At 42.7% G+C, this 20,386-nt stretch overlaps 3 protein-coding genes across 3 annotated transcripts; 1 reads left to right on the forward strand and 2 right to left on the reverse strand.

Annotated features, from left to right (window-relative positions):
- Positions 1 to 364: 364 nt before the first annotated feature.
- Positions 365 to 5,097, reverse strand: LOC131879583 (uncharacterized). Its single transcript, XM_059225941.1, has 3 exons — positions 2,766 to 5,097; positions 2,417 to 2,656; positions 365 to 2,337 (listed from the first exon to the last, which is right to left on the reverse strand). The coding sequence occupies exons 1-3, from the start codon at positions 5,095 to 5,097 to the stop codon at positions 2,186 to 2,188; spliced, it is 2,724 nt and encodes a 907-aa protein (XP_059081924.1). The 3' UTR covers positions 365 to 2,185.
- Positions 5,098 to 7,118: 2,021 nt separating this feature from the next.
- On the forward strand, positions 7,119 to 8,329 carry LOC131879038 (transcription factor Sox-21-A-like). Its single transcript, XM_059225228.1, has 2 exons — positions 7,119 to 7,617; positions 7,692 to 8,329. The coding sequence occupies exons 1-2, from the start codon at positions 7,428 to 7,430 to the stop codon at positions 8,195 to 8,197; spliced, it is 696 nt and encodes a 231-aa protein (XP_059081211.1). The 5' UTR covers positions 7,119 to 7,427; the 3' UTR covers positions 8,198 to 8,329.
- Positions 8,319 to 12,967, reverse strand: LOC131879037 (ras GTPase-activating protein 1-like; the record flags this gene model as incomplete). Its single annotated transcript, XM_059225227.1, is given in 12 exon segments — positions 8,319 to 9,001; positions 9,071 to 9,196; positions 9,307 to 9,619; positions 9,692 to 10,021; positions 10,087 to 10,355; positions 10,430 to 10,735; positions 10,818 to 10,979; positions 11,055 to 11,300; positions 11,768 to 11,988; positions 12,058 to 12,260; positions 12,342 to 12,698; positions 12,761 to 12,967. Coding segments are annotated over 12 exon segments (2,835 nt in total). The 3' UTR covers positions 8,319 to 8,881.
- Between the last annotated feature and the right edge of the window lie 7,419 nt (positions 12,968 to 20,386).

Genomic DNA, 20,386 nt, shown 5'->3' on the forward strand with positions numbered 1-20,386 from the left:
TCGTATCTCTCTTTCTCTCTCTCTCTCTCTCTCTCTCTTTCTCCCGACTCTCTTTTGAAAGACCACAGAAATTAAGAATTGAAGTTATGACTCGGCAATTTTGTTCTTTTTTGGCCAATTTATTTCTTTCTAATAATGATGACTCACTGTTTTTTGAGAGCTATTCGTATTCTTTCTAGGTACTGGGCTACAAGAGGGCTAAATGCGGTTGGGAAAGCAAAGAAACGACGACATTCACAACAGGCGCATTTCAACAATTGCTTCTCGATCTTTCAGGACCACAGAAACGCAACACACAGTGCAGAACCTTGAAGGATAATATTCCAGTGTGGTATTAAAGTGAATCAATGACATCTGATTCGTGATATCAGAAGCTAAGAAAGGTCCCCAAGTTTTATTAACACAAAATAACTGACAGCTTTCCAAGTCCAAGAGCTAACAAAGATTACAAAGAACACACTCTGTACTTTTCAGTCTGAATAAAGAGGTGCTTGTGGCCACGGATAGTATGACTGACCACAGGGTCGGTGTCAAATGATTACAAACTACTGTTATTAGCGATTTCAATAGGATGTACATACATATACGCAAAATTATCTAGTCGTAGTTGCTCACAAAACTAACAGTTCCCTTCGAACTCAAGTAAAGTACAAATGGATGATAACAGCCATTCTTGCAAGCGTTAAACTTGTTGATTCTCGCGTGGTTCGTCAAGAGGGAAAATTAATCAATCCCAATGCCAAAGCCAAAGCCGTCAGTGTTGAACATGGATGGTTTGTCCTTGACTTGTCTGACTCAATTCAAGACGAGAGGGGAAACACACCCATTTTGTTTTATTTGATGATTCCAATAGCAGAGAAAGAGAAAGAGAGGCTCTTCTGTCCGTCTATGGTTCTTTCGCCTTTGATCTCAAAGAAGTCATTTCCAGTGGCTGAATTGTGCTTTTAATTACATTTCAGCGGGATTGACTAGTCCCAACTCCCAACGCTTTTTTTTACCCTCACGTCCTCCAATGGAAACAATTCAAATCAAGCAGCGCCACGTGAGAAGAAACAACACTAGCCGTGTCCGCTATGCTGCAAGTGTCTTGGATTGCTCGGATTGGTTTCAGTAGATTGCCAAGCATCAAGGCCCCGATGCAGTTCTTTCACTCCTTCTTTTTTTGGCCGGCTTTCAGATTCGACTTTGGTCATTATGCCAACCGTCACGTGTCACTCGACTCAGTGCGCCAAGTCCACGACAATTGTGCCACATTTACTGGGAATCCATCAAGTGTGTCTGTCTTTTTCGTCATTGGACGGACTCGAATAGCAATGGCAGCAAGTGTGAGTCAGGATCAAGTTGGACAATAGATAGAACAACCAGGCGGTGAGACTTCCTTCCGAAGACGGTCACCAACTTGAACGATAACACATGGGACTTGAATGCAGCAATCTTGTGGATGGCGGCTTCATTTCCCTTTGGCTTTAGGTTTACATAGCTTGAGACGGACTCAGGAGCACTCCTCGTGCGTGTGTACTGTGCGTAATATCTACTACGTACAGGCAGTGAGTGCGTTGCACGGTTTGCTGAGCTCTGTTCTTTTTTTCGTTCGAAAATGGAGATTCTTTGTCTCAGGTTAGACTGTCACTACGACTAATTGTTTCTTTGAATGACTGTGCAAAAAGCTTATTTGAAATCAAACTGTGACTTGAGAAAAGATTAGTTCTGTTCAGAAATCATATGGTAGATGCACCTCAATGAAACGAAACACATCATTATACATATACTGTACGTACGCGTATGTAGCCCCACCGAGCAACTGTCATCGACAAATTCGGCTGGTGCTCCTTACGTTCTCGTAATGTGATGGAAAATTAACTCGGACATGACATGTACAATCGGCCTCTATTGTACATGTAAGTAGACGGGAAATGGCAAATACATAGGTAAAGTGTTCTTTCAATATAGTGATTGGTTGGCAATTATTCAAACATTGCATTTACAACCTGGTGTTCACCCAAAATCTGGGTAGAGTGAATGGTTTCCTTTGTCCCCCAACAAGTAGAATGGAAACGAAACAAGCTGAAAACCATGTTGCAAGATTAATGTTTCAAAGCTTGAATGATGGCAATAGTGAAGGAGTGTGCAAAATAATGGTTATAGACCAATCTGAGGGCTCAAATATATGCCACCATCATTAGGTTCATTTCATCTGAACCACGCGCTTGGCTAGCATTGTTTTGTTTGGTTTCAAACTGAAGGATATTATGATTTCTTCGACCATCCGAAACAGCCAAAATATCATCTCAAATAGACTTAAAAAGCTCATTCCGGTAAAAAGACCCACCAATCCACCTGTAATAAAAACACCTCATAAACTCGAACTTGTTGAGACATCCCTCAAAATGCATTGCTATGACATTCAAATTCTTACCCAAGTTGGCCAAAGCCGAGATGAATGTGGTTCTAACATTCCTCGAGATAATTGTGAAGTCTTGGCCGATGAATTGAAATTCAATCTGCGCGATTTTCAGCATCTCCTCTTGACAGAATTTGATATTTGACTCGTCAGACACGGAATCGATTCGGCGCCCCCACAACAAGGCATCCACTCTCGCTCCAATAAACTCCTCACGGTTGTTGTAATATCCGGATGATAAATAACTCTTGATGCCTGAGGATGGGAGCACAATAAACGAGTGTAAATGTGAGAGTGATTAGTTTCTCGTCTCTCGTTTTTTCATTTCATTAGTGTTGAGAAGCATCAAGGTACGTATACGTACTCGAGTTCTGGCAAAGGTCATCCAGCACGTTGACCGAAAGGGAATAAGAGTAGACAAAAGAATCACATTCCGGGTAGCATTGGCAATCCGTGATTGATTCCGTTTGGTTATAATCGTCCATCAATTGATCCACGCATGCGTTACCATCGTAATCGCAGATATCGGTGAGTTCACCATTGTCTTGATAAAAGTGAGGGAAGTTCCAGGGGATGCAACGGCATATCTTTAGGGCCCGTTTCAGTTGGCATTCCAAGATGCATCCGGATTGAGAATACTTGTCAAAAACTTTGAAATCCTCAATTTCATGGGCCATGCGGCAATTTCTATCCTCATATGATAATGCCTCAACTGACGGATCCGATGCGTATTGTACGGGAGTGATGAGGATTTTGTACTGAAAGCCAGACTTGATCTCAATGAAGTTACCGCGAAGATCTGGCAAGGAGTCCGGATTGTTGATGGCAATCTTGAACTCGTGTTTCATTTCCAGAAAGCGATTGGTCTGGCCCAAGTCTAAGTTGATATGGATGTCTTGCACTTCATCCAAATAGTCATAATTTTGAAGGACAACGCGTAGCACATTTCTCGGTCCAGAAACTTGGAGCCTTCGAATTTCATCCCCATTTTGGCGAGAATTGGGAAGCATGACGTTTCGAAATGTTTCCATGAAAGGTGACATCTTGTAGATATCCTCAAAGTAGGCATTGTTAAAGGAAAAACCCAGGCCAGCATTGGTAAAATCCCGGTGGAAAAGGTCGCACTTTACTGGGTCAGGAAAACTCCGATCACGGCTTAACCAATCACAAGCAAAAATTCGAGGGTTTTTGTGGATTATAGAAAATCTATCCAACGTGTCGATATTCATCCCAAAATGGGTTGAAGCATTTTCAAAATCTCGAAGGCTTTCATCAAAGCTACCCAACATCTTTGGGGCTTGTTGGTTGTATTTCATGACTTTGAGAACCAGTTCGTGCATCTGAGATATTTGTTTTCTGATCTTGCAACATCCTGAAATGGCCTGAGTTTGTTGTTCCGTTCCGCATCTTCTACTTTGTCCTTCGTATTCGCGAAAAGAGCACCTATGTTGAGCCTGAATAAAGTTAGCTTGATGAAGCAAGGGACAATAACTGTACTTCGGGAAATCTAGCAACAGGCTCAACTCATAGTAAGACAGGTCCAGTTCCATGTCACTCAATGATTTTGTCACGTTTATGAGGTAGCTGTTCATGATCAGCTCTGATTCGTCCAGTTCGGTTAAAGTTTTGGCCATGACTTTGTCGTCCACGCATTCAAAGGATTCAAGCGGGGTAGTGCGCGATTCCTTCTCGTAGCTTCGGGTGTCTGGGGAACCCCGTTGAAGGTCAAGGAGTTCTTTCAACCGTATTTTGGGAACACGAGATAAGAAAGGACGCCGAAAAAGCCCTATCCAAAATCTGGACAGGAATTCTCCCAAGGGCCAAACTGCTCGAGAGTCTTGATCCAAATATTTGAGTAAGATGAGTTTGGAGGTCGCTTTTAGTAACTGCTTTTCGCATCGGGTGGTATTGGCTTGAGAACATTCCGCAAAGCTTTTCTCGGTGATTGGAGGGCCATTGGATTTGAGGTTGAAAAGGGCACTAGACGTAAAACGGAATTGTCTTGAAGGGCTGCCAAAGTATTGACCCATGTTGATGAAGGTCAAGCACACTGGCAACTCCAAGAATTTTGCGTAAACCTCGTCGATGGTTTGCGGATAGTCAAGCTCCAAGGCTGCCATGTGGACTACAAGTTGATGAACATCCGATCTCTCCTTCATTATCGGAAATATATCTTCGAATACATGAGCGTATTGATCATCCACTAGTAGATCAGTGTTTAGAGTGGCGCCTCTCAGTAACTGACGATATTTGACCATTGTCAAGCGACTTTCTAAATACGCAGCCAAGGGTCCATAAAATCTTTGACATACTTGCTCGGAGATGAAAAAAAACTTTTGGTTCAGATTATCGTTTTCGTCGGATTTGGCTCTGAGCAAGGCCTGTCGGGTAAACCCCATGGGATCCCACACACTTCCTCCATCCACCGTTATTTTGGGGAAAGGGGCCGAGGAAAGTGGGGCCGAAGCATAAGTGGTACTCACCGGGTTCACCTCGTACTCATGGACAGAGTTTACCACAGAATAGACCGCATACGAAATGGCCGCCAAAATGACGCATGTCCAGGAGAACCTTTCATACACTGAGAGGCCCTCCACGACATAGCGAAACCCATGCACGGTGGTTTCCTTTAAGTAGTTTCTAAAGTACCTTCCATAGATGTTCTCTTCGTTCGCTTTCCTCTTTGGAATCTGCATTACGATTGAGCCAAACCATTTCCTTCCAGTTGGGTCATTAAGGTTCATTTTAGAGATAAATGAGCCATAGTGGCCGGCCATTAATGAATAAAATGACAAAATAAAATAGGCTAGGTTCAATTTCGTCCAGAACTTTTATTGATTCTGGAAAATGTACTGGCTATTACGTACGTGAAAATCGAACCGACCTCCATTTCCAAGCAAATCTTTCTATCAATCTTCAACCTTTATCATAAATAATTCCGCTTAAAAGCTAATTCCGGCAAGCCACAAATCTTCGAGCTCCTAGTTACGTTCAATGGAGAAATATTGAAGCATTAAAATTGCACGTACACATCCATTTAACGACTTTCAGTCCTTGTTTCAGCGCTCTTGGGACCTTCAAAACGAATCAGTATCATTAACAATAGGCTGAATTGCTGCAATGAGTCGATCAATAATCATGCAAATGCTTCTAATCGGCAATTGCCGTTGGGCCATTTATGGACCCCTATCAAACATGAAAGTGCTCACCAAGAACTTGAAGACTTTGCAACCTGCGCCCACTAAAAAAACGATGTTCCTTCACAACGCCGGATGAATTTTGTTTCGGGCTAGTCGTCCAAAGGGGTCGACGCCTTTTTGGCTATGTAAATATAGATGCTAAAGGTTGCGGTGAAAGTGGTTCAATTATGCTAATCTAAACAAAACTTGTTCCACTCTAAATAGATAATTTTCTATCTTCCTATATCCTGTTTGACGACCATTTTGCAACAATCAACTTCCTACCTCCTACGTGAACAGTATTCTGCTACGTTGGTATGCCTCTTCATCTGTCCATGCAAACGACAAAATCAGGCGTTGAGTCACTAAACGAAATATGAGTAGAAGGGATTAGCATCCATCTAGTAGCATGAAGCATAAGGTGGGTTTTCAATTCTAAGATGTTCGACCCGCACTTCCAGCCTACTTTGTCGCTCATTTGTATTGGACATACAGGGTGTCAAGAAATTGATGCACCCTTAGAAATTAGAGGTTTCATTGAACAAAACGTGAAGCGATTGATAAGAAACTAATTACAGTGTTTTGAATGGCTTTTGAAACCCTGTTTAAGTGTTTATATAAGAAGCTGGCAACTGGTTTTGAGTTTTTTCTTTCTTTTCAATTTGAATACTTGGCTTAAAGTCAACTAGATTTGCAAATTCAACCTATGTCAAAGAAGGAAAAAAACACCTGAAATGCTGATGGGCGGAATGACATAATCATACGTCAAAATGCCAATTGGAGTGTCATCATGGTCAGCCAATTCAAATTCAAGATGGGTGAAAGGTTAAAGTTAGTTTTCAACTCTTTCATTTTGTTAATAATTTGTTTGAACTTAAGTTTGACATTACTGACAAGCACCTGGTTTCTAGAATGCTGGCAATAAGTCTAATGAGACATGGAACCATTAGAGCATGTAAATTTTGCGGCCAACACATGGGTAAACCAGTTCTTTGTCAAAGACTTTTGACCAGAGCTATTTTTTTTTTCAATTTCACTAATTTTAGTTGACCAACATCAAACCATTCTTGATTTTTAGGCTCTTGTTCATCTTATTTTGGCCCCATTTTCAATTGGATTGCCTTGTAGCAACTCTAAGAATCGTGCCAATACATCATTGTGCCATTCTACCAATCAACATATTGGGAGCTTGGTTACTGGTTTCCAAATGGAGCCTTTTCATTATTCTAGACATTGGTCTCAATTGCAAATTTGGTTCAGCTTTGAAGTGGGATGAAACAGATTTCCAAACGTAATTCAAGAGAGTAATAACTGCATCACATATCAATGTCATACCACCCTGTACGTTAACAATAGTTCCATAAGATACTAGCTTGCGGATGTTTTCTACTGTTTCTTTCGGTGATACCTAAGGTGATCCAGTATACAGTAATGAGTATAAACAATAAAAGTAGATGATAAAGAACTTATGACTAAATTGGATAAAACTGGACCCAAATGTACGTTTATGAAACATTAAAACAACATCAGGAAAACTCGCAAACTCTAGTTTTATTTCCGTCATGGACTGTGGACAGAATAGGCCCGAGAGCATCAAGCTCTGCTAGAATGGTGTTGATCGACAATGCTGCGTTTTGATTTTCAGGTACAACATTAGCATTGTGTTGCTTTATTATGCAAAATGCTCCGACGGCCTGATCCTTTTATCCCATTGTGATGTCCCATTGTTACCAATACTATACTGAAACAATCTAGTTGCACAAGTAGACTTGACTGACTCGGATGTTATCTGTGACTTGTTAAACATTTGATCTCATTCACAAGCTGATTTATCCCATCCAACTATAATGAGCCAACCCAACACTTCAGATCATCAGCAACATCCCAAAACCGTGGTTGTCGGTTCTCTAGAAGGTCCTTCCAATGAGCGCATCAAAAGACCCATGAATGCCTTCATGGTTTGGTCTAGAATCCAAAGGAGGAAAATATCTTTGGAGAACCCCAAGCTACACAACTCCGAAATCTCCAAACATCTAGGTAAACCGAGTCCTTGATTAATAACACTCAACGAGTCATTGAGAATAAACTAGTTTGCCTTAAATTGGTTTCAGGTTTTGAGTGGAAGTTTTTGACCGAGGACAAAAAGCGGCCTTTTATAGATGAGGCCAAACGACTGCGTGCACAACATTTGAAAGATCACCCCAATTACAAATACAAGCCTCGTCGCCGTCCCAAGGTCTCTTTTCATCCTTCCAATGTTGAGCCTCGAATAAGTCAATCCCAATTGAGGGTCCTGAACCCCAGCACAAGCTTCACGGCCAGATCAACGTCCATTTCGGAGCCTAAACTCCGTTTCACGATGACCTTTCCGAATCTAGAACCCAAGTGTGGAGCCGATACAACGGTTTCATCCCTGCCCAGTTACCCCCATCAAACATCATTGGGGATCACATATCACGGCACCTCGGCCTTGATGCAATCGTTAGGCCCGAATTCAGGCCCCTCAACAACACCTTCGTTGCCGGACTTTTCTTATTTTTACGACCGACCCCCGGGGGACCTTTTTCCATCACAAATGGGCTTTCTTCAAGGACAAGTTTGCCGTGGACAGATTTAGGTGTGGGCGAACGGACTGAATTTCCCAAACCTGTCACATTCTTGTACCAACCCTTGTGAGGGTGTTGCTTTGGTTCTACACTTTTGACTTGCTTAAATGAATGAGTAGAAAATATGAAAAGTTATTTTTGAATATCATTGCTTGTATTTCTTAGAGTAATTAGGTAATGGATTTTTGATGTGGTAGTGGAACCATACAAGAAGCTTATTAAAATTGGAAAAATAACAACGAAATCTCGGGGTAATAGACAAAGATAGAGCTAGAGAGGGGTGTACACAATATTACACAAATCTAGAGATTATGGTGGTATAAAAGTATGAACGAAATAATGGAGGAAGGTAGTGATAATTATCAATTATCAACGACTTACGAATACAAAACGTGGCGCCCAATGGATAATCTGATGATGTGGACAAACAATGGTTGGTTGTTGAGCTGTAATATCATAGGTCTGTTGCTTCAGCTTCATCATTATCGGTCGTCAATTCTTGGAGAGCCACATTGACTAGATCGTATTGTTATTCCTCACCAAGACAGCAGAGTAGAACAAAATTGTCGTTTCCATCTCACTTTTTTTTGAGTAGCACTTGGACATTTTGATCAAAACGGAAGAAAAAGCACGTTGTCATCAGAATCGGTGCTGATGACAAAAATGAAAAAAATATGAGCATGATTTGGCCATGATTACGCGAGTGCATTAAGAGTATTGGAGGCGTTGGTCGAAGAATTTTGAATCATCTCGGTATATTTCTGTTTATGCTTGGAAAGCATCTCCGTCACGGTCACTAAAGTTTTAAGGGAGCCCTGAACCGAAGAAAAGGATAAATGATTGAATGAAAAAAGCCAAAATTTCAGACCAAGTCAAAAACTCACTTTATTTTTGGCCATGCTCTGAAGTTCCTTGAGATTCGCCTCGCAAATGTGATGAATTGTGGCCAAATCAAGGGCAGCATTGCCCTTTACTCGTTCCTCGTCCGGAAATGGTTTTTCACGCACAGACTAAAAAAAATGCATCGTGAAACTCTACTCAATGAGAAACAATCTCAGAATGAGGGTCTTTCAGAAGGTTTTGCCCGAAGTTAGCTTGTTTCTTTTACAATCACACTTACACTCAAATGATCCAGGAAAACCACCATTCGCTCCTTGTTTTTGAAAATGAAGGGATTGACCACTTCCATGTACGACTCCTTGACACCAAACTCGACCAGATTGGCCAGATTTTGAAGGCACTTGGCAATCATGACCAGTGATCGTGTGGCTGCCGGTGGAGGAGGGTCCGAGATTAGATTGAAATGTCTCGGATGGAGAATGGCTGGACAAAGAAGACGTAGAAAGATGAATCCGGACACTGCACGAGTTTTCACTAATCGTTCGTTGGGCCATTTGGCCATAGTGTTTCTCTGAAGACAATAACAAATGTATCTGGAACGGGATCAAAATATATCACAATCAATTAACTCTCCTGTCGACATTATTGAGCGGATGGTTTCTTACCGAAGAGTGCGTGGACAAGCTTCCGACGACATGAAAATGGATTCAGTAATGTCATCGAGCACTTGCAGAAGGAACTCAGCGTTGGCGCACGCTTCTGTCGGAGATTCAATCTTATTGGGGTTGAGTTCACACGATTGGCGGGATTCGATAATTCGATGAATGGTGGGAAAGATAGCACTGGTGAGGAAATCATTGCAAACAGATCGCATGTAGAGATCCATGAGTGTCGTGGTTAGGCTGGCGCTTCGGAGCAAAGTGGAAGTCTCCTCCTCTCGTTCCACCTCCAGGCGATTCAGAGTGGATAACAAATCAGCCTCACGTTTATCGAACCTGGACACAAGATACGAAAATCAGACAGCGTTGATAATAACGCGAAAATGATGCAAGCAACTGACCGGAAAATTCGCAACAACGATGACGCAAGTGGTGTACGATCGGAATGGCAAATATCTGCTAGAGCTCTCACTACTTCCAATTTGGAATCTAGAACCAGATCTTTCAACGGAGAATATTCCTCCTCTGGCATGATCAAATCGTGGAGATATCGAAGTTTCAACCTTAAGGAGCCCCACTCCCCGATAGGCGTGACTCCTGTGAGCGAAAACCATTCCTCCTTCTCTTGTCCACTCTGTAGGCTTTGAAGTTCGACAGTAAGTTCAGCCACCTTATGAGAAAAAATAGCGTGACCCAATTGGTAGCCTACTCCAAGGGAAATCTGAGAGATACTAGAGCTATTACCTCGGCGTCCTTGGCTCTCTTGCCCTTATTCATCACGGCTATGGTGAGAGTGATCACATCTGAGGGAATGTCCTCTAATTCAAAGACCTCGTCAAATACAGGGTCTTGACCCGAATTGATCTTCGTTCGGGCCACTTTCACCTGGTTCAGCGAGATCACGCAATAGGGATTGGGGACGAGTTTGATTGGGAGACGGTGGGCTTCAGAAATGGTCAACGTGAGTGAACGAACTTCGCGGAGTTTGGCTACCTTCGGAGCCCGAGCCATTTGTGGAATGCACATGGGTTTCAGAGTTGATATCCAATCCTAGATTTAAAAAAAGTCAGATAGTAAAATCCAGATCTACACCTTGAACATGGATTTCCATCAGGGACAGTAGATGACATACCTCGAATTCTCCAGCATCCTCGCTGGCCATGTAGGTAACGGTGGCCAAGCAGGGGAGGGCCTTTTCTACCAATTGGAAGCAGAACTTCTTCTCAAAGAAGCTGTCATGGACGTGGTAAAAGTAAGCGCAGCTTAGATCGATCATTCCCTTGGGTTTGGTCCGCTAGAATGTGTAGGGTCACAACAGAGTTTAGCGATTGGCGCCAATATTGTCAGAGGACTTGTCGTCTGCTCGTACCTTGGGATTTTCATAAAAATACAAATGTGAGTCGGTCCCATCTTGTTTGAGCAGGAAGAAGAGCTGCTTCCATTTGCCAGCCTTCTCTTTCTTTTTGAGCAAGTAGCCTTGCATCTTGACCCCTTTCTGCTTCTTGGGATCCGCCTGTTCACGGCATTCTCTCAGTGTAGCGTAGATCCGTTCGGCCGCAGATTCCTCTGGCTCCTCATGGCGGGTCGGAAGAGCATTATCGTCATCCGAAGCTTGCTGCAACACACAACACATGGAGAATTATGACAATGGAGGAGACGAGGGACAAGTGGTCGTAACCGATGTGCTCTTTGCTCTAATTTGATTAATAACAAAGATCATGCACAAGGTAACATAATCCCTCTATCCAAAGGTTTCACGCAACACTTCGAGGTAAAGTTGTAGTGAGCGTCAAAATCAGATTCCATAAACAAGCGTTGTTCATTCACAAAATTGCCTTCACTCCCAAAACTGTATCACGATGCGTTTTTCACAACTCAGGCAACAGCGAAGAACAGTGAGTGATAACGAGGATATTTATGAATGAATCTCGTGTAACTACCACACAAGTATCCCTTATCACTCTGAGGCGTTGCGTCAGGCCTGGCTGGCTCAGGTTCAGCCTTTGCAGTAGACAGTACTTAGCATCGTCTTAACATTGACTTGAGTAATAATAATCGCCAGTGATTTGTATTACGACCTACCCGCTTGATGTAATGTCCCAAGGTGTGGCCTTCCACGATCTGTTCCGTTTTGTAGCGATTAATCACAGCTTCTAGACATTCGAAAGTGCGTCCACCCATCACATAACGCACTCCCTTTTTTTCGATGCGGAAACGCTGGATTTGATTGTTGATGTGAAAGAAAAGCGAGTAATCTCCTGGCGAATTATCACTCGGACGCACCAGGAAACTGCCCGGCCCACCTAAAATTCGAGAACCCGTACATCAACATCTGCTCTAGTCGCAGTCCAGGTTTAAACAATGGTTCTTACCCCGGACCAACAACTCGACCGCATCATGTTTCGTCAGGTTTCGGTGAAACCACGGGAACACGGCATTAGGGTCGATGGCATCGTCCAAATTGGTCAACAGATCTCGAAATACCAACCCTTGTTCGCCGGTTCGATGGGCCGTGACCCACAGCCAGCCGTCGCCCAAGTCGTTGTGGATGAAGAAGATGTCGCCTTTTTGAAATCTAAACACCAGTCAGACACCATAACAGGCCATGAGTCAACCGCCCGAACTTGCATTCATTAATCGTTTATCATCGACTCACGTTAATTCGTCCGTGTCGGGCATTTTCGTATACGGAAGGATAGCCATCATCCGTTTCTTATCATTGACGGGTTCCGGCGGAGGCACGGGATGCTTGAGTCGTTCGCCCTTGAGTAAATCCGATTTGTACGTGTAATAACCGATCAGATCTTGGAGCGAATCGAATTGACGACCCCCGATGTAGTAATCGCCACAAACGGCCGTGATCCGGAAATGGTGGATCCCAGTTCGGCCGTAGTAGGATAGCACGTACGAACCGGGTTTGCGGTCAGATTCGCGGATCAAATAGGAGCCGTACTCGTTGGTGGCCCGCAAACGATCCTCGGATTGATGGCGATCCATGCGACCGTGATACCACCTAAACACGCCAAAACCCGTATCAACTGAACATCGGATCGCGCGGGGAAAATGGTAACTTACTCTTTCTCATCGGGCGCCACCAACATGACCTCATGACTACTAGGCGGATCCAGATCATCCTCGTCGGGCGGGGTGCCGCTCACGGGCAGGCTGTGGGCCTCCAGGCCCATGGCTGGCGGTGGGGCGTGGCCATTGGCCGGCAAGCGCAAGCCGCCAAAGGAGGAAGTGATGAAATCGGCCATAGTGTGTCCAGCCAAGCCAGTGTCACTCAATCCGTGGCGCGGTGGGCCGGGCCACCACTGACCGCCCTTCAACCCTCCCACGCCAAACTGGGGCGTGAACCACCGAACCGGGGCTTAATCCGCCGCCAATGAGCCGTGTCGAAAACCCCACCACCGGATTCCCGCTCAGAGTGTTGGGGCGGGCCTCGACGTCTGACCGTGATGCTGGGCTGGGCCTGGGGGTTCCTCTCGTTGGTCCAGTCCTTCGGTCTTCCGTTCTTTCTTCTTTCTGGCCAGACAGAGGGGAGAGGGTTCGTGTTCTTCGTGTCGTTCGTGTCACTCACTCGATAGCTGTTGGCAGGCAGCCTGCCTGGCTGGCAGTTTCGCTCGCCCGCTGCCTAGCTCAGTGGGTCCGTCAGTTTTGGGGTGAATGGGTCTCGGCCTTTAAGGGCGGGGGCGCTCGTTCACTCGCTCATTGTGTATCTCATCTATCGGGGCTGGGCTTTGGGTTCTGGGTGACCTGACAACCCAGTCAGACCCAGGTTGTCTGCATCAGAGTTATATTAGAGGGCCAAACCATGAGAAAAATACTATAAGCAGCCGATATGGAAGACCCATTCAACATGGGTAGATGGAGCATATTCGGTCAGTGTCAGTTCCTGGAGTGTCAGTTGGGGTTGAGGTTGACACGAAATGGATTGAGTCTTTAAGATGTCTAGGTTTTGTGTTGGCTACCTCAGTCAGATCATGGGACACCTCAGTTCCTGTTCCATGACCCAGCTTCCAATGACCATATGTGATCGTGGAACCCAATTTACATTACTTGATTTTAACACCGGCACCCCAAATCTAACATCTAGCCCACTAAATCTGTCTGCCGCTCTCTGTTCGACCGGTGATCGGCCCTCGTCGCTGGCCTCCCTTGAGCTACTTTGGCGTCGCTGACTTCTTTATTTTCCTCTCGATCCGGCCCTTCCTTGTTTTGAGTGATTCCTCACCTCTTCTATCCCATCTCACGTGCCGGCTGGTCCTAGCTACTCCTATACAGAAAAGGTGACCCTGTCAGGCGTGGTGGCTGGGGCTGATCGTAAGCACAGCCACGGACAGCCCTCTTCTACCGGTCGAGCTGAGAGTCGTTTAGGCCGAGAGGGCTCACCCTTGTGGGTGGCTTCTTCATTTACCTCATTTCCTTGGATGATGAGTCCGAGGATTTCTCTGACTCACCCTTGTCAACCCTGAGTCATTCAGGCCCCGGTTTCATTGTTAGATTCCACCTCAAAATAATGTGTCTGTGTAAGCAAGGACGGCCCTACCCTGGACACATAGTCACCCTAAAAATCAACAGCTGCAAGACATTGAAAGGGCTAAATTTGAAGCCACCATGCTCTGGTCTTATGAAATCTGAAGTGAAATCCATTTATAAATCAGATAGGACTCAAAACTAAAGAGGAAGGCATGAATGATCCTTCATTGGTGACAAAGTGTCCCCAACTGTTACCCAAGTAGCCTAACTTTTTGCAGCCCAGAGACTGCCCATCCTTATTTCCCAAGACTTGGCCATCCAAAGACCAAAGCCCTGGCATCAGGACTTGTGAATGCAGGCAACCTAGGGAGCTTGATATGGATTCATTAAAACTAAGAAAGAGGTTGACCAGCCTGAATAAGTTGAGATTATGATAGTCCTTCAGATTAGACATCAACTTTTGGGCGCGTGATGAGATTATTGTGTCTTTCCTTCAAAAGCGTTGTCCTTTGCTCTTCTATTTGATAACTGGTATAACTGATAAGCCAAGTTTGTTTGCTCTCAGATCACTGACCAAGTTGAATCATTTGATTGGCCATTAATCCTCACAATGTCAACGGCATTCATGACACCGGGAGAGAGCATTAAGAGTTTCTACAAATGTTGTAAAAAGCCAGGGAGAATTTCAACTCTATCCCCCGACGGCCATCAGCAACCTGTTTCCCNCTACCCTGGACACATAGTCACCCTAAAAATCAACAGCTGCAAGACATTGAAAGGGCTAAATTTGAAGCGACCATGCTCTGGTCTTAAAGACCAAAGCCCTGGCATCAGGCCTTGTGAATGCAGGCAACCTAGGGAGCTTGATATGGATTCATTAAAACTAAGAAAGAGGTTGACCTTCAGATTAGACATCAACGTTTGGGCGCGTGATGAGATTATTGTGTATTTCCTTCGGAAGTGTTGTCCTTTGCTCTTCTATATGATAACTGATATGACTGATAAGCCAAGTTTGTTTGCTCTCAGATCACTGACCAAGTTTAATCATTTGATTGGCCATTAGTCCTCACATTGTCAACGGCATTCACGACACTGTAAGAGAGAGCATTAAGAGTTTCTACAAATGTTGTAAAAAGCCAGGGAGAATTTCAACTCTATCCCCCGACGGCCATCAGCAACCTGTTTCCCACTTGAGACCCCAACTAGTGGACCCATACTCCTATTAACTAAAGTGAAGTGTTTGTAATTAGGCCTAGGGACCCGATTCAATATTTTGACCCTAAACTGTAAAGTTGTTGGCCTGCGTGGTGACTTGGCCTATAACCACATCAATCATAATGTTCTTCAAGAACGTAGAAGAAATGAAGAAAACCAAAAATTGATCAGTTTACCCTTGATACATATTGAGTTCATATGAATGATGGGTGTGAACTTTGTGATGTTTGTTCATTGGATTATGAAATGCATTTGAAAAGGCCCATGAAGTTGCCTGTTTTTAAATATATCAGATATGTTTCTGTCAACACAATTTTGTGCAAGAGCTTTGTAACAAAAAACTGCTCACCAGACACTTTTATCTCATTGTTCAAAAGGACTCTTAGTTGTTAAGCCCAAACAAACTATGTATCATGACACTTCTTAGATTATATTTTTAATGGCTGAAAGCGTGTGTACCTGCCAAAAGCAACTAGGTTTTGGTTCAAGTAATCACCATAAATAGAATGGTGGTAAAAAGGGAGGAACTAACCATTAGAACAGTGTACTATATTGCCTATTTTACATTTCTGGGTATTTTATACATTATGCACCCAGTTTGATAACAACATATCACCAGACAAGGTGATGAAAATAATTTTAGTGAAAAACATCATTGATCTGAATACCAAGGTTTTAACAAAACTCTCACGTTTTTTGATCTACTGAGGGGCTAGTGCACATTGCCCTTTTCTTGTCTGTCCTCTGGGCACTGTTCGCCTCCATGGCTAGAGAACTCCTTGGTGCATGATATCTTCAACCTAGGTTGCTAGAGCTGAGGCCAGTTTTTTAAAGCTCATACCTTGGAGTTAGGGGCTTGGACGTTAACCGGTATGAAACTACACTGGCCAAAGAGGTGAGCAAATGCTCATTCTGCATAAGATCCAAGCATTAACTCAAGAGGTACAAGCGTTTAAAAAAACTCTCTTCTGTATACCAAGAATGAACGGTCAATAGGGCTAGTCAAGTAAACAGGTTCATGGACAACTGACGTTATTCTATGGAGTAAAATCAAAGACAACATGCCCAGCCAAAGCACACTGTGCATGCATTGGATTTTCCATTTTACATGCTTGTCTAGGCAATTAGCATTGTGGTATTGAGCAAATTTGATAGTGCGTTCACTGTTAAACATGCTCATTTAGTAGGGATTGTAACACAACTTGCTCAAAATCACGCAATTATTGAAAATTCAATGGGCAAATGGTGCGAGTTGACGGTAAATGTTATTCTCCATCAATTAGTTCGCGGTGCTACTTATTTAAACCTAACTTAACCTTACCTAACCTAACACGATATTAATAGCCCTTAAAGCCTCTATCTAAACCTTTCTAACAGTTTGTCACAAATCTAAAAATGAGCACCGCCATCTAATCGGTGGAGAATAACGTTTATCCAAATTGACTATGATGTTTGTCTTAGTTCTCTCTCCTCAAAATGCCCAAAATCAGGGTGTCGTACCACATTTTTTCTTGAATTTCATTTACTTGATATCCCCTATTGGCCACACAAAAGGAATAAAGAGGCACACACAGGTCACACATTTGTAGTTTTAGAGCTTGTCATACTTCAGATAATGTAGGACACATCAAAAGTAATTTGAACCACTTGTAAAATGAAATTAGCGCACCATAACTCAAATATGGCCCAAGCAAATTAGCCAAAAATAGATTATGCAGACTTGAATGTCTGTATTTTGGATCATATTTTGCAAATGGCATGCCAAAAAATATTGCAAATTTAATGTAGTAGTGATAATTTGGAGATGCACAAAATGCCATTATTACAGTGCCTCCACGGAACTGAAATTCCTTGGCCAGATGGCCTCCTGATTATTTGAAAAGGTGAATATCCTGCAACCAAATTGGTCTAATTCAGCAAATGCAGATGCAATCCTCGCCTATCAAATATTTGGAAGGGAATGCATCTTTGATGGCAAATTACCTAGAGTTGTTTCCTAGCAACACAAGTGACCTTTGCTTGCCAATTATTATTATTCTTTTCAATTTTTGAGGAGCTTTCAGTGGCACAAACTAGGGACCCTGGATTCAGAGACGCGCGAGGTTTGACAAGTGGCTCTACTTCAAAAATGTAAACAATCAAGGAGGAGACGTGGTGTAGTGGTTAGCGCAGTTTCCTAACATGAGAGAGGTCCCTGGTTCGATTCTCCTCCCTGACCTTCCTCAAGGAAACTTTTAGACCACACCCACAGACGGAGAACCAATCTGATATGGACTATGACACTGCCTATTGGAACTTTATACGGATGATGTGATGGCTAGCTTTGATGGCCGGGTGAGGTTAACCCTCCAACCCTAGCACCCCAAATACAATCAGTAGAACTAAAAAGTTCCCAAACATATTTTGAACTCATGCACTGTATAAGAAAGAGGTCTATCATGACAAGGATCATTGCATATTTTCTGCAAAGACAATGCCAATTTTACTCATAAACAAGCTGATTCATGGATATNAAATATCACGCAATTATTGAAAATTCAATGGGCAAATGGTGCGAGTTGACGGTAAACGTTATTCTCCGTCAATTAGTTCGATTTTGCAATGTAATTTGTCCCACTTGAGACCTGCAGCATGTGAACGATCAGTGTGTCAGCTACATTTTTTTGAGAAATAACACACTTATACCATTGTAATGGCAAAAGACACTCTAAACCCTGTGGAATGAGTTGGATAAATCCATGGTGGATCAAATTTGTCATAAACCATTCAAAGCTTTGCCTTATTATGCAATGTACATGTGCGACCTCTTTTTAGAAGCAAGTGACTCCCTGTCCCCTGTCGAGAAGGTTTGACAGCCAATCAGATCAGTCAAATTTGATGACGTTTACTCAACCTCGCCTATCTATGCCTAGAGCATCTATAGGTCATCCTGGGTTTCTAGGTACTCTCCCCCCACGCGACCTCTGACGGCCAAATAAATACCTGGCTTGGCTTGGCTTGAAAGTAATTGGTATGCATCTCAATTTGATCAGAATTCTAAGAGCATGGCGTGTAGGGAATACAGAAAAAACGCTGGCTTATGTTGAATCTTGAAATAAGAAGACCAACTAGTTTTGGGCACTGAAAGATCAAATGCAACAATCTCATCTTGAATGAAGTTGTCAACCATTGACTTAATTCCACCAATTCAATGCAATATGAAGCCATTGTAAGGCTAGAACTGGGCTTCTTGAGTGCTTGAAAGCAAAAAGCATATTGACTCTAAGACCCATGCCATTGATTGAAATTGTCCTGTGGGGCCCAATGCTCTGATTAGACCATTGCTATTGTGTCCCTTGCTCTAATGGACTAAAATATTGTGCCCCATTCTGTGACCAAATATGATTGTCTAATAATGAGATTCAAATGTGGAATCAATATTGACAAAACTTTGGATACAATTTTTGAACACGAACTTTAGAGGGAAAATCTAATTAGTTGATTGTTATTCCTCAATCTCCAAGGTCGCCCAGTTATGCCGCTTTGGGTACATTGAGGTCAAAAAACGAGCTTTCAGAATTGTGACTGATCCAGAAACAAAGGAAAGAATAAATCATGTTCAACCTATGGCAATCAAAATTTCAGGGATTGAAGTTACATTTCCAGGCAACATGCCTATCAATTAACTCATGTCAACTTATCTTATTTGCCACTTAAAAGCACATCTTGGAGGATGTTTCAAATGGCGGGTCTGAAAAATAAGTTGCAAAGGGACAGCTTGAGGAAGTATGTCTTCCATTGGAAAATAGTAACTTTTCAAGCATGAAATAAGCCCAAAAATGAACAGTGAAACAATTCCCACTTACTATCTTATAATAGCCCCGGTCTTGCTCCATTCAAAACGAGATACAATTTTGCTCCCCTTGTCCATTTTTTTAAATAAATGGACTTGGGCACCGTGTTCTTTTTTGGGTGTGTAGAAATGCAAATCACTAATATCAGTAATAAGTAGTGATGGGGATCAAATCAATTATCACGGGAGGTTGCGACCAGGGCTGCCAACTTACATTTTTAATGGCTTATGACATTGCTGATGGAATCTCCGAAACCCATTAGACAGCCCCAAAAAGTAATCCTGATTTTTCTTCCGTCAAGCCAGGGTTGCCTTTGTGCTCAAAACTAAGCGTTTACTTTGCGATGGAATTGGCGCATGCTTTCCCTATCCATGTTTTCTGACAACCTTGAATTTGAAATTTGATTTGATCCCATCACTAGTAATAAGCAATCAAAAGGAAGATTGTGACCCTGCAAGCCCCATCTTTAAACCAATGTATGGAATAGAAGTGAGTTGCGCAAGGATAAGTTTTGGAAATGGTACTACCCAGCTACAATACCCTTGGTCACCTTCCTTTGTTTGGAAAATTTGTCCAGATTGGCAGATTCACGGTCAAAAGGTGACTGATTCTTGCCCATATTTGTGGTATAGATTAAATGAAAACGTATTTTACCCTCAATAAAGTCAACACAAGTATTTGTTTTTGTGTTATGGGAATCATGAAAACGAGTAATCTTTAAAAAAAGTGGCATCTTTCAACATAGGAATGCCACACTTTGCATCATGAGTTTAGGGGGTCACATTGCCTTGAAAAACTAAGACATTGTCAGATTGGCTGCTTTCTTTATTACTGTTGGAGCATTGAAAACATATTGAGCAGAAAAATTCATGGTGCTTCAAATAAACTTAATTCTGTCCAAATGGACGGATGATAAAAGCCCTTATTGATGAAAACATCTTTTTACGCAATCAGCAACATTGATGATGCCATAAGATATTGGCCTAAGGTGTAGGTTAAACAGCAAATAGTTTTTTCTTAAAAAACAACCAAGTGACACATCTCCAAGTCATCCATAACCCATGTAAGACTGCAATTCATTGACTCTAAACCTTGAAAATAACATAAATGGTAACAAAGACATTTCAATAAATTTGTCCTTAAATGGACACAAAAATCTTGATAAAATCTAACT

This window comes from Tigriopus californicus, chromosome 4 (genome assembly GCF_007210705.1).
Source record: "Tigriopus californicus strain San Diego chromosome 4, Tcal_SD_v2.1, whole genome shotgun sequence".
NCBI lineage: Eukaryota > Metazoa > Arthropoda > Copepoda > Harpacticoida > Harpacticidae > Tigriopus > Tigriopus californicus.

What these genes read in the sequence shown, in the direction of transcription:
- LOC131879583 (XM_059225941.1), bottom strand. Translation starts at nt 5,097, where the DNA reads ATGCAGATTCCAAAGAGGAAAGCGAACGAAGAGAACATCTATGGAAGG. An exon ending in TGACCTTTGCCAGAACTCGA is followed by an intron (nt 2,657 to 2,765) that starts GTACGTATACGT and finishes TCCCATCCTCAG; the next exon opens with GCATCAAGAGTTATTTATCA. An exon ending in CTCGGCTTTGGCCAACTTGG is followed by an intron (nt 2,338 to 2,416) that starts GTAAGAATTTGA and finishes TTTTTATTACAG; the next exon opens with GTGGATTGGTGGGTCTTTTT.
- LOC131879038 (XM_059225228.1), top strand. Translation starts at nt 7,428, where the DNA reads ATGAGCCAACCCAACACTTCAGATCATCAGCAACATCCCAAAACCGTG. An exon ending in CGAAATCTCCAAACATCTAG is followed by an intron (nt 7,618 to 7,691) that starts GTAAACCGAGTC and finishes AATTGGTTTCAG; the next exon opens with GTTTTGAGTGGAAGTTTTTG.